Below are 14,448 nucleotides of genomic sequence, written 5' to 3'. Positions count from 1 at the left end.
GACGTGTGAGCTCACATAGTTGCATGCAGATAATAAAATGTATGGTTGGACATGCTCTGTTGCTTGCATATCAACAACACAATGTTTTCATACTTACCCAGAAGGTTGTATAAATCAGTTTAAGCACCTAACTGCGCAACACACACACATACACAGCTAGAATATTATGAAAGGAAATGCTGACTGTCAGGCTTTTCCAACGGCAAATATCCAGTCTGTGACTGTTAGTGTAAAAACATGCACTTTCTTCTCAAGGTTAACTTTCACTAGAATATCATTCAAGTTCAATGGTTGTCCATTTCAAGGACTGCAAGTTTTTTCTTTCTGTCAGCAACATGCCTTCCCTGAAGATCAACTTGGAGGCAGCTGACCCTGTTGAAGCTGGACTTGCAAAGCAGACCCCACTCTGAGAAATGCTAAACATGTGTTAACACAGCTGCTCATAATTTAGCGCCAGTTTGTGTATTCTCCCTGAAGATACAGTCAGTCTAGTAAAAGCTATAACAGAAAAATCATCAAAGATTCTTACAGTACACGGCCTATAAGTTACATGAACACCATGAACAGAGTTTGAAGAAGTGTTTTGGCTGTCTGGAAGATTCTTGTGCCTTCAGCCTGCCAACATGTGAGGTGGAAGCTGATATAACAAGAGGATCATAAAGAGAGACAAAGATTTTTCCATTTTGCTTTTTTTTGGTGAAAGGTTTTGTTAAACCTCCTTGCAGTAATAGTGACTGGTACCATGGACATGTTTGGGAAAGCAGCACCAGGTCATTTGGCCAAATAGTATCCATATGAGTCTGAGCAGACTGGTTGTGAGTTGAAGCTCTGCTATGTTTTCCCATCAGCATCGTTAACTGCTTGCTTGATTCCTTATTAGGAGATATTTGATGGAGTCCAGATGATGTTTCAGAATTTTGATAAGGTCAAAATTTATAAACTCTAATTTGTAATGAAGCTTTTCACCATGCGCGCACACACACACAGATATATATGTATGTATGTGTGTATGTATGTATGTGTGTATGTATGTATGTATATGTATGTGTATATACTTATATATGTGTGTGTGTGTGTATATATATATATATATATATATATATATATATATATATATATATAATTTATGTACATATACATATATAAACTTTAGTTGGTATTATTTTAAAATGTGTTTCCCATCAACGCTGCAGACATAATTCTGGATTAAGTGGGAAAAGTCCAAATGCGTGCGCACATAAACAAATACAAAAACTACAATGTTAGATTTATGGATGACAGGGTTGCACATATTGCAATCATAAGCTGTATTTTGACCAAATGAACTCTTTCCAGGAGTGGAGTTTTTTTTAGGAGTCCTTTCCTTGGCCATTCCATTTCCAGGAAACAGGAGCTAAAAAGAGTGTAGAGTGAGAGGTTTTAGCCTAAAAAAGGGCAGTAGTAGGGAGGTAGTACTTTTGAGGCTACCCTGAACATTTATGTTGGGCTCACAGAGCTTAACGTTTCAGAACAGTTTTGGTCAAGTATTCCTAGCATTTTATTACTGCCTTTCTTTATGTATTGTCTCAGGTTTGATATTGATAATGGCTTATAAAAACAGCTCATTTTAATCTGTGACAGGAATAGTTGTAAGTGTAACAAAACATTTCAAACTTAGATATTTAAACCTGCATCAATCAGCTCAGAACTGTGCATGAAGAGCAGCGGTGGTGGAGCGAGCTCCAGAACGAATGAGGACATACTGTATAGTGCCAGTTGTGACAAAGCATTGAAATCAGAGCAATGAAGCATTTATCACAGATTTTTCTCAGTAGTTATACCCTCAGACACAATTAAAAACCCATAAAACCCTGTTGAAATGTCTTGTGTTAACAGCTTTTTAGTGAATGAGCTTATTTCAATTGTGGAACAGAGAGGTTCAATCAGGACAATAAATAATTAAATTCATTAAGTAAAATATTAATTTGTGGCTTTTTCCACGATTGTAATATTTCAATGCAGTCTAAAACCCTCACTACTTGTAAAAATGTATATAGTTAACTTGATTTGTCTGATCAAACCTAAACCCGAACACCCGCAAAAGTCAATGAATCAAGCATGACACCAGTCACATGAAACTGCAATAACGCAGCACTGCACAAACTTATTTCCATAAATGATGATTGAAGGTGATGATTTTTGAGAATTTAGATGCCAGGGCCAGCTGGATACATGTTATGTGAGGTTTGTGTGTATTTTATGCGAAAATGCCTTGTCATATTGTGAAATTCTGGGTCGATAGTGATCTTGAAAACAGTTGGTATTTAACCAGTAGCCAATGCCACATTTTTTATAGTTTATTTTCCATTTAATGCTAAGAAAATTGTGTATTCTAAAAAAATAAAAATAAAATAAAAAGTACACATTTTATGTATTTATAAACCGGTACAGAAAAGGTGAAAAAACAAATCAGAAATAATTAACTCGAAAAGACATCTTGCATATGTGTGCACACCCATTTATAATTTTAGATGTGGCAGCATTCAGAATCAACCAATTATATACAATTTCATGTTAAATAGTAGTTTGGATACTCCTGCCATCAATTAAAACTCTGGTAAAGTTAAGCTGTTGCTAGGCAACAGTCCTCTTGTCTGTTATGGTAAAAACTAAAAATACCAGAGAGTGTTAAAGAGACCTACAAAAGAATATCCAAAGTGTTACCGGTGCTACCACACCAGCTACCACAAATGGGACATACGTCCAAACTAATAAATAAAAATCAAGTTAAGGAGGTTACTAAAAGTATTATGGTAATTTTAAAAATGCAGCAACTTTTTTTTATCAACTATGGGTTGCTTTCCACACATGAGGGCACTATCACTATCGGCTATGGAGTTAAGACCAAGCCTTTTTCTATGAAGAAGAAACAAAAGCTTTTCTTTACGTCGTCTCTGCTATGTTTTCATTTAGCAGTGTCACAAATTATGTTAAAACAGACCTCACAGACTTACCATTTTAACACAATTATGTATACTTATTCCACATACTGTAACAGCTGGTAAAGAAGAAAACAAAGATGTTGACTCATTAAAAAAAAGTAATGGAAAAAGGTCAAATTGGTGATTTCATTGCTGACAGATGTGATGTCCAGCAGAAGCAGCAAGTATCCTTTACAGCTTGTTAAACTAAGTCACATCCCACAAATCCTCTTAAACCCTAAAGTATGTCTTAAACCTTTAAACCTCCAATCACCACAGCCTAGTTCCTAAATTAACAGTTAGTCAAATGTAGCCATTGCTAACTGCTACAACAATGTGCTTGCCTTAGAAATTAAACAACTAATTTAAAACATTTTTCTTATCATTTTCGTACTACTGAGTGCTGAGACAGCACTGCTTCAGCTCATTATTGATTCACTGCTCTGCCACTCATTCAGGTCTGTTCTCCATCCATTCATACTCAGTACTTGACCTCATCTCAGGCACACACACACTTGCTCTGGGCAAGATTCTTCTTGATATTTCGCCCTCCTTTTTGCTTTGTTTTTTTGGTAGGCAAGTTTTTACCCACCCTTTATCAACACCATGTTTTGTCTACAAGATTAGATGCGGCAAACAGATTATGCATTTCAACACCGTGTCTACAGCTTGCACCTCAGTCGTCTGATCCTCTGGTGCACTTGATTTAAATATGTCTCAGACGGCCCTGCTGCCTTTGACCTCGACTGATGAAGGCCTTGAATTGTAAGACAGTCAGACGCAGCTGCATTGCTGTGGTCTGCCACACTGTCTCTCGCATACTTAACTTCCTCCCATGCACCAGCACAAAGTGTATGTCTGAAAGATTACATCAGTGTTTGCTGAGGGTATTTTTAGATGCTGCTGGATTTAGGTTTAGTGGGCATCAGTAGGTATTTTCCCAACCAAGCTGTAAATCTTCATGACACTTACATCAATATTTGCATTGATGTTTTAAGAAGTGCTGATTATGTTTGGTTTAGTATATCTGTGTGGTACATTCAACCTGAGAAAAACTGTTGAGTTTGAAAAAAAAAATCCCACACACATACTTAAAATATTTAGCTGTCACTTGAAAGTTAAGTTTTTAGAGAATGCACACACTGTGTTAAAGCTTCAAATTGTCAAGTAAAAAATGCATATATTATTTTAATTGTAATAGCAAATTCTTTATATTAATGCAAAATGTATTACACTCTATAGTCAACTTTACAGTCAACTTTCCAATTTTACAGATCTTGTATCATTTAAAAGTGTCTAGAAATGTAACTGTAATGTTTTATCCTGCAGTCACTTTAGTTACCACAGTCTGTCTGCATTTGGTTTCCTGTAATTTATGTAGTTTTGGAGAGGGCAGATGTGGCAGATTTGCAGTTGGGAAGAATGTTATAAGTCATGCTTTTGCTGGCATTTTTTGGGCTTTTCTTTCTTTATTCTCGTATTTTTAGCAAGTGGAAAAAAAGAGTATAGTCAGAACGGACTCCTAAGGGCCCTTTGATTTTCTGGGCAGGATGATGTTGAGGTGACAGGTGTGGCTTCAACTCCACTATAATTACTCAACACTTTTTACATCCCACCTGGGCTTGCTGCTGTGTGATTGGAATAAGCACACTTTTTCACTTTTTTACCCACAAATGTGCATCTTTGAAACCCTGTGAATGCACTCTCAGTAAACACACAGAAAGAGGATGGATGCGTGTTATGACTCTGCAGGTTCAGGTTCAGATTATCCTAATGTTCTCACCTTAATGTCTGTCTCCCCTCCCCCCCTGCTTTTCTTTTATTCTGTCTACACTGGAGTAACAGCAAAACAACCATTTGCCTTTCTAATTTAAATTTGACTATTTTTGTATGACATTGCACTATTCCTTTTTTCAGAATCAGAATAATTTATTTCGCCAAATCTGTAGGTTCAAACAAGGAATTCTACTCCAGTGAATTTTTGCTCCTATTGTATTTTCAGCACAAAAAGTAAAGAGTAATTAAAAATAAAAGCAATTTAAAATTAGAAAATAGAAACACTACAGATATAAATTTTGTTTGGGAAATACTTTTAGTTGTTTTCTCTGCTTGTGTTTTCTATATTTATCACCAAACATGTAAAACTCATCTAGTTTGGAAACTAGAGATGCTGAACTATGTTGAAACATTTTTTTAATTACACTGTACCCTCTAAAGACATACTGCACTAAAATTACTCTTATTATATGGTTCTTGAGTCTTCCAGCCAACAGGAAAACATTCCATTTTGTTCTGAGGCATCTTTTCTTGCTATCCTCCTTTCTAAAGTGGTTTTCAAGACTGCTCTGCTGTAGTCTTTTCCTTTCTTTGACATGCTCGAAGCCCCAGAGCCTGCCAATAAAATAAATAGCAGCAGACTTGATTATACAGGGATACACTGTTGAAACACTGCTCCCGTTTAGTTTGGAGAGCCCAAATAGATAGATAGGCCTTTTTCTACCCACTGAGCCAGGGAACCCAAGCATACAAATGTTGGCATTAGTGAATGGTTATGGGCTGCTGCCTTAAAGGGCCCCTCCTTCCTTCATATATCAATCCAGGCCTCTTGGTGTGCTGCCTTTGTCTGGCCTACAGCAGCCTTGACGCTCCACTCCCAGCAAAGGACAGTAGCCTCATTTAAAGAAGTCTACTGCTGGCTCAGCGTCTCCTCAAGGGAAAATTAGGGCTGGTGTCCTGCTGAAGGGAAAGATTGTGTTTTTACGAGGCCCACCCAGGCCTGTTACCACCGACACCACAGTGTAGGCTGGAGAAGGCCAGAACTAGAAGGCTTACCTTTGTCCAGACTGTATTTGATTCTTAAGCTGGATTTATACTCACTTGGCGTCTGTGCATGCTAGGGCCAGCGTAGCTGACTCTAGTGAAATATGCTCTCGCACTCGAACGTAGGGTTACGCCACCGTGTTGTAGTCCCTATTCCGCAGTTACTGCACAAATTCAGCAAGAAGCTTCAGAAATTCAGAAACGCATAATCACAAACCGACCAATCACAAGGTAGTACTTTGCATAAAGCTGGATTTATACTCGCGCTAGTCTGCGTAAGGTCGGTTATGGCGTAACCGTACCTGACGTGCACCCCTGCTAGCAGCACGGTTAAGCTGGGTTTATACTTGCATGGTGTCCATGTACAGTAGGGCCAGCATAGCTGACACTAGTAAAATGTGCTTCCACACTCTTGTGAGTTACGGCGTTGTGTTGTAGTTTCTTTGCTGTGGTTCCTGCACAAACTCAGGGACAAGGTCCAGAAATCTGGAAACGCACAATCACAAACCGACCAATCACAAGGTAGTACTTTGCATAAAGCTGGATTTATACTCGCTCTAGTCTGCGTAAGGTCGGTTATGGCGTAACCATACTTGACGCGCACCTCTTCCAGACCTGACATGCACGCCTGCTTGCAGCGCGGTTACGTGGAATTAATCCCTTGTGATTCTTTAGCTTTTTGCCCCTAAAACACTCTGTAAGAAAAATATCGATCTAATCAGACTGGTATCGATTGATACCGCTACTCACCTTGGTGTCGATGATATTGGTATTTGGATCGATCCGCCCAGCCATAACAGATGCCCCACAAGTAAAAATCCAGGATTAGAAGATAGATGCTCAGAAGGCCATGAGTGTGACCTGTGGATAAAGGTTCGTTTCTAAGCTCATTATGTTGAATTCTTTGGTGCACTCGGTGCGACAGGCACAATCCCTACCCTGCAGGTCACCTTCTTGTTCCATAAGGTGTTTAATTACAAAACAAGAATTTAACACAAGCATGATTTCTGATCACTGTCCGTGCTCTACATTTATCAGGATTTTATGTTGTTATGGAGTGTGTGTCGTTTACAATGCTAAGCTGTTACAAAGAAATATGAACTACATATTTACAAAAATATTGTCTTTTTTTTTTTTTTATTTCACCTCAAAGCGTGAGGAATGGTGGCAGCTCCAGTGGTCAGTCCAGTTATGGGTGGTGGGGGGCAGGGCTACCTACAAGGGATTAATCTGTGCTATGAACTTCTTTAGCCTTTAGACAGGAAGTATAAATGTCATGGAATGGAGGCAGACACACAGCTGGAGTAATGATTTTGAGGGAATTTAAAAAACAGTTGCTGAATTTGGACATGGAGAGAAATGTGTGATGGAGAGAAACAAGAGACAACACAACTTATCTGTTCAGTTGAGCTAGCCAGAGGCGCCAGCTCTGCTTTTGCTTCTCTCTTTTGTAAATTTCTCTTCCTCCATCTGTGTTTGTCTCTCTCGGTGCTTACTTAGGGTTTATCTCTCCCTCTGTCTCTTTCCTGGTGGGGATATTTACCAAATGTCCTGTCAAAAGGCCTGCCTGTTCACAGGCCTGGATCAGATTTACCCAGGGTTCAGTGCTCTGTTTAGTTTTCTTTGCTTCATGATCATTGGGGAAATGGAATTTCTTACAAAATCCACCAGGTTAATTGTTTTTTTGTTACATAAGAAACAATTTAGGATTCTGTCTATATTGGTATAAGTTTATTACATTCACCTGGTTCAGAGTGGTAAATGACTTGTCACAGTTTTCTTTAGATTGGATTATAAATGGAAAGCAGCTTTGCTCAGCTTTTTTGTAGCAGCTGTTTAAGTGTGTGATGAATCACACTAACAAACACCTTTCTCCTGTCCTCTGTCCTACCTTTTATTTACCTTTTCATGCCTTTTATATATCTCTGCATCTGTTTCATCCCTTCCTTCCCCCTTCATCCATCATTTACTCTTTATCCTCCATCTGCCCTCACCCACCTTTTCCTTACACCAGCCATCCGCCTCAATTGAAGGACCAGGGTGGTCCTGGGGGCCCTCAGCAAGCTCTGTCCCCAGCCCAGTTACCTGAAGAGGCAGAGTGCCTGACAGTGCCCAAATATAAGAGAGACCTGGTGCAGAAGCTGAAGATTCTGCGACAGGAACTGTCACAGCACCAACCGCAGGCTGGCCACTGCCGCATCGAGGTCAGCCGAGAGGAGATCTTTGAGGTAAAATGATAAAACTTTCTGAAATGTTTGGTGACCCTGTCTCTCACACACACTCACACTTGAACATAACGATGGCAGAGCATGTTATTAGCAGTCTGAAACTCTGCAAAAGCGATACAAAAATATCATTTATGTTGTTAAATTATGTGCTGTCATAAACCTTAAGCAAAAGTTCCTCTGAAATTTTACACTTATGCTGGGCTTACACCAAACGATTTTCACACTTGCCGACTAAAAACGGAAGTCTTTTACGAAATCTTAGGAGTCTTGCTGGAGTCATAGCGTGCTCCTGTCATCTGGATCGTTAGGTTTAAGGTGGTAATCTGCGCTGTTTCATGTCAGTCTTTTCCTAGTCTTGAGTCTGCGACAATATCAAACATGTTTGATATTATCACAAGTCTCAGTGACGTAACACAATCAACAACAAATAGATGAGCTCTGACAAAAGCAGAAACAGGAATCCTAACTGTCAGAACGATAAAAACTGACAAAACAACAACAACAACAAAAAAACGAACAAGAACCAGTGATGAAACGTTGTAGGTGGACCGTCCAGAATAAGGAGCAGATGGTTATTAAGAAGTAAACGTCTGCTGTGGATCATTTATGTGTTCCAGTATAATGATCTAACAAATGGGAGAAGAATAGAAAACTCATTCATCCTCCCAGATTCTGATGAATAGGTGTAACACCTGGTGGAGATGCAAAGGCACACTTAATGAAATAATAGTGTCTGATTCCTTTTTGATCCTGGAGGGAAACACTCCCCTTGTTTGCTTTGCTGTGGGCAGATCAGCCCTGTTCAATATCAGCTGTCCAACATTTGAAAAAATGCTAAAGGAATCTAGTTGTAGTCTTGTAAATAGTGAATTACAGTCTTTGTTAAATCTCAGTCTGAGACTAGACAAAGACTTAAAACTCTAAACGTTTGTCTTGAGATGTGAGCAAGTGTGAGCTGGTAGTTTTCTAGAGTCTTTTGCAAATCTTTTCAAAGTCTTCTGATGTAAGCTAAGCATGAGGGAGATTAAATGTTCGTCTCTCGCCTGCAACCTAATATAATGTACTTTAAACCATTATAGTAAATAATAAAAAAACAATACTATCTGTAGAGCATCTAAACATGGCGACAAAGATGCAAATGTATGCTTTTCAGCAGAGTATTCACCCCTTTTTATGATGTGGTCAACAAATAGCCATGGGCAGCACAGAACCAGTACCCAGAACTGCTTCACAACTTTCAAAGAAAAGTAGGAACAGCATGGCTTTCACAACACTACAAAACTATTTTTCTTTTTCTAATTTCTTCTCCTTTGACTCCTTTTTTATTTTTTTATTTTTTATTTTTTCTTGCTCCCCCAATCATTTGTTCAGCTGAGGCGAAGGCATTCTTTCTTGGTGATTTCAGCAGCTAAAGTAAAGGATGGTGGGGTGGAGGAGGGGTGAAGAAAGGAGTGAAGACAGCAGTGGCAAGTATTTGTGGCTAGACATAGGTTCATAACTACAAGCTGAGCAATGAAAACTATGACTTCATCTCGCTTTGACATGACAGCTGTGGAAGAAGGAAGTCAAGTGTGAAAACCTGCTCTGCAGATTACTTCAGGCTTTCGAGCAGGAACAAGCGGTGCAGTTTACCGCCAGCAATCGCATTACTGGCTGAGTGTGCAATGAATATGTTATTTCATGTCAAGTTTATTATAGTTTGTTAATTATTTTCATGTTTTGTTTTAGATTGTTATTTATTATATAGTAAGGTAATGGACAGTGACACCCTTGGTAGTGTTTTTCTTCCATTTATCTTAACCCAGCTTCACACTGACAGCGCGGTGTTCTTATTTTTTTTTTATTTATATTTTTCCTTTCCACATTAACAGCGACTGTGAAATGTGTGTTTTAGTCACAGACTGAGCTTTGCTGCATCAACATGCAATCTAGAGTTTTACTGTGCAACTTATTTTTCATATGTTTATGAGACATTAAAATGATGATTTCACAATTTTCTTCAATTTCCATACCAGTCCCCAGTTACATGTAATTGCATGTGAGAGGTCTCAAGTTAGAAACTGGGAACTTTCATGCCTTCACTTTCTAACAATTATCAGCTATGAGTGACACAGTATATATGTGTGTATGACCATAAATAAAAGTATCTGTGTGTAAAAAGATGGTGCAGGCAGCAGCTAAGCTGCAGCAGCACCATAAAAGAAAGATTGGTGTTGATTTACACAGGTATCCAGGATGCAGCAGAAGAATTGTTAACTTCAGTGTCATGTTCCTCAAAGACCCAATAACATATAGAGAATTTAAAACACTAGGATGTGTTTAGTTTTTTCTGGGAGACTATTTGCAACATAAATCTGTCTTGCTTTCACCCTTGCAGTGGTTCTGTGGATGTGGCAGGAAATTGTTTACTGTAGGGTTGCCTCCGAGTTCCTGGATTCCTCTTAGAGGAAAGATGGACAGATGACTCTTACATAATGTAGAAAGGAAACTGTATTTTTAGGTAAACCAGATGGAAGGACACTAGAACAGATCCATTCAGTCCTGGAATCACTTTTTTATTCTTAAAATAAACATTGTAAGAATTCTAGCTGTAGTTGTGGTCAAGTGTTTAGCCTGCACATGAAAACAAAACCACGCTTATCCTGAGTTTGTCAGTAATCACTGGCTCCACTCAGCCTCAAATAGGTTTTAAATTTTTACCTTCAATAATCAGGTAATAATTATTAGCATAGTCTTTAGAAGTATTAATACAGTCTGACGTTTTTATTTTTTAATTTTTGGAAAATATGATCTAGAGGTTATAAGCATTCATCTAAAGTTGTAATGCTGCCTTTTTTCAGCCTTTTGTGTTTTTCCTAAAGGTTTGTCATGTTCATATATAAGCTGTTGTAACATTACATCAGTGGGTTTCTCTGTGTGCCACATGGTTTTTGTTGACAGCTAATATATTAATTAGTTTATGTTTTAATGTTGTAGTAAACATAAGACCTACCACAGCAGAGTCAATTGACTCTGCACACACAGCTGGACCAGGTTGTTTTTGTTTATTCCTGCAGTCCTCAAAATGTCCTACAAATGTCCTGAAGTACCTAGGGTCTCTAAGAATGTGTGTTGGTCTGATCTCAGTGTTTGCTTTGTAGATTTTCTACTACTACATTGCAGCATATAAGAAAGGTTTTCAAGTTTCCAGCCGAGGTAGCACTGTCATTGTCCAGGTTTAGTTGGAGAGGTCTGTGGCCTAAATGACAATGTTGTTTAATTTAATGTACGGTCTGAATTATTAATTCTGATTTTTGTGCTAAATTTTAGGAATCATACCGGCAGGTGATGAAGATGCGCCCAAAAGATCTGTGGAAAAGACTGATGATCAAATTCAGAGGAGAAGAGGGTCTGGATTATGGAGGAGTTGCAAGGTAATTTGTTACTGTATATGTATCTATATATCTATACATCTATAGATATATAGATATATCTATATCTATATATATATATATATATAAAATTTTGTGGTTCTAACAACCTGTAAAAATGCATTTATAGTGTGATCTGAACTTAATTTTCAATTTGAATCTTTGTTTGTGTGTTAGGGAATGGTTATACCTGCTATCACATGAGATGCTGAACCCTTATTACGGCCTGTTCCAGTACTCCAGAGATGACATCTACACTCTACAGATTAACCCGGACTCTGCTGTCAACCCAGTAGGAATCATTTTACTTTGTAGTCATAGAGAATGTGTATGTGACATCACTGTGGCTTTTTTTGCCACCCGGCTACTGTTTAAAGTCGATACTTTCAGGTTTCCTACTAGTAAACTGTGTAAAAACACATGTGTAAAACACACTGAAAAGAAATTTACCTTACCATGATACGCTCACAATAAAGGTGAAAAATACAAATTACAATTCAAAAATACAATGAATAAGAGTTTTGATATGTAGCCATCTGTTTCAGTCGCAGACATCAGCGTTTACCTTGTGTTAGGTGTAAGTTCCTACACCTGTCATGAACATAAAAACTATTGATCATTAAATGTTCATCCAGCCATTTAACAAACAGGTGGATTAAAACCTGCGAGTCTCCAACTGTCTGCTGCAACTGAAAAGGCATATGTTAACTAAAGATTTATTCTGATATTTTGTTTTCGAACTCACATATCTATTCATCTGTGTAGAATAATTTCTGACAAATAAATATATTCTGGGCGTTATAAAGGAAAGACCGATGTCTAAATATACAGGATTAATAAACTGAAAGCATCTTGTTTTAAAGGATCAGTAAAAATACGAAAGCACTAAAAAATAAATTATATATATTATTATATTTATTTATTTATTACAAGAACAATAAGTATATATAAAATATAAACATTTGAAAAGAGAAAAAAGTCCTGAATGTCTGACAGAACAACACTAGGACTCAAAATCGGAGAACAACAAATTATCCCAATCTGGTGAAGAAAAGTGATGATCTCATCCGGACGTGGGAGTATCATCCAGATACAGTACAGCTGCTTTTAAAATCACATACTTTTTGCTTCTGTAGCCAGTAACCCTTTCTACATGGATTCTCATGTACCACCTCACCCCCATCTATGCTCTCAACATCCTGTTCATCTAGCTGACACATTGTACATGCAGCCATCTTTCTTTCTGCTCACATAAAGCCCAGACTGTGTTTTATATCTAAACTATGCTCATCCAAAACTGCATCACCTGGAAAAGTTTCTGCAGAATTTCACTGTTCTCTGGGATCCAAAGTATTGCATTTCACCAAGATAGAAATGGAAGATCAAAATCTTGGTTTTTGTACGCTGATCACGGAGCTGCTGCTGCAGCCGACCTCACAACTCTGGAAAAAAAATGATAATGTGAAATACTTGTCAGAAATTCTGAATAACATGGAGATAAAAATAAAAAAAAAAGACGAGAGCCACTGCTGAGCTGATGCAAACAGTGCTGATGACGTCCTGTATTTGTGGCGAAGAATTAAGTTGTATAATCTGAATCTGTATGAATTAAAGCTGTGCCAAATTATTCTCCTCTTTATAATCTGCAGGAGCACCTGTCGTATTTCCATTTTGTGGGTCGAATCATGGGCATGGCAGTCTTTCACGGCCACTACATCGATGGAGGCTTCACTCTGCCCTTCTACAAACAGCTGCTGGGAAAGCCAATCACGCTGGACGATATGGAATCTGTTGACCCTGACCTTCACAACAGCCTTGTCTGGATTCTGTAAGACACTTTTTTTCTCCCAGAAAGCATATTCCTTTGTAAATGCTCTACTTTACAAGCTCATAAATGTAAAACCAGTTCTTAAAGCTGTAGCGCACTCTGCTGACAGATCAGCGTCTTTAAAAAAAATTCCCAACCCTGATATCTTTGGTACCATGTGACACACTCTTGAAACAACTACCATGTTTAAAAGTTGCAGTTATGACAGTTAGCTAGAAAGATGCTGATATAATCTTTTTTCAAATCTTTTAATTAGTAATACTTGCTGAGACATCATTACACAGGAATTTGGAAACATTACAATACAGAAGCAGTACTCTTTTTTTTTGTGATCATGCTTACTGCAGATAATTAGTCTGTCTCTCATTTTCGGTTTTTTATCTTTTTTAATCCAGATTAAAAAAAAAAAAAAAACATGCTGCATTTTGTATTTTCTTTCTGCCTCATCTTTCTGCTTAGGGATAATGACATCACTGGCGTCCTGGACCACACTTTCTGTGTGGAGCACAACGCGTACGGTGAAATCATCCCTCATGAGCTCAAGCCCAATGGAAAGAGTATCCCTGTGACAGAGGACACAAAAAAGGAATATGTCAGGTACAGATTGGGATGCACACACCAAGACAAGGAGGTCACAGCAGATTGGAGCCCATACAAACATCACGTTACCAATTTTCTGAAGTGCTGTAATTCACACAGCGTCTATGAGCCTGCTCACATTTGGGGCTAACATCTGTTAAAGGGAATCCAGTCACAAGTGGACAGCTCTAAGTATGTATATTTACACCCAGTGTCACAATGTGTCCCCACATGCCTCCCGACTGGCCAGATGTGATCAAATCTTAGTTATCCAGTCTGTATGCGGATAAACACAACCTATACCACACAGTCAGCAAGCAACACTAACAGGACATCAGCAAGTCCACTGATGTTTCTGAAAAAAAAATGCTTTCAGTGACTTGAAGTACATTAGTATTCATACATTTACATGTTCTAGATTCACCTAAGTCACTTTCCTAAGGACTTATTTATAAATGTCTCAAACAACTTAAGCTTTTACTCCTGAATTTCTGACTCAGTGTTTCTGCATGTTTAAGTGGGTGCAGATTCAACATACTGTTGAGATTATTTTCATTTGGTTGAAGAGCTTAACGATGTGATGACCACGAATACAATTCATGCCAACTGCAGTCAAAGCAAAC

At 38.2% G+C, this 14,448-nt stretch overlaps 1 protein-coding gene across 2 annotated transcripts in view; it reads left to right on the top strand.

Moving 5' to 3' along the window:
* The window catches only part of LOC121637807 (E3 ubiquitin-protein ligase SMURF2-like), a 59,274-nt gene that overhangs the window by 39,718 nt on the left and 5,108 nt on the right, over window positions 1-14,448 (top strand). For both annotated transcript variants that reach the window (XM_041982087.1, XM_041982085.1), the window contains exons 12-16: window positions 7,795-8,008; window positions 11,318-11,421; window positions 11,596-11,710; window positions 13,068-13,246; window positions 13,706-13,843. In XM_041982087.1, coding sequence (XP_041838021.1) covers window positions 7,795-8,008; window positions 11,318-11,421; window positions 11,596-11,710; window positions 13,068-13,246; window positions 13,706-13,843 — 750 coding nt within the window. The remainder of the gene's footprint in view (window positions 1-7,794; window positions 8,009-11,317; window positions 11,422-11,595; window positions 11,711-13,067; window positions 13,247-13,705; window positions 13,844-14,448) is intronic.

The sequence above is a fragment of the Melanotaenia boesemani genome, chromosome 4 (assembly GCF_017639745.1).
Source record: "Melanotaenia boesemani isolate fMelBoe1 chromosome 4, fMelBoe1.pri, whole genome shotgun sequence".
Taxonomy (NCBI): Eukaryota; Metazoa; Chordata; class Actinopteri; order Atheriniformes; family Melanotaeniidae; genus Melanotaenia; species Melanotaenia boesemani.
The sequence above is the reverse complement of the archived record's forward strand: the minus strand, read 5'-3'. Positions and strand labels throughout refer to the sequence as shown.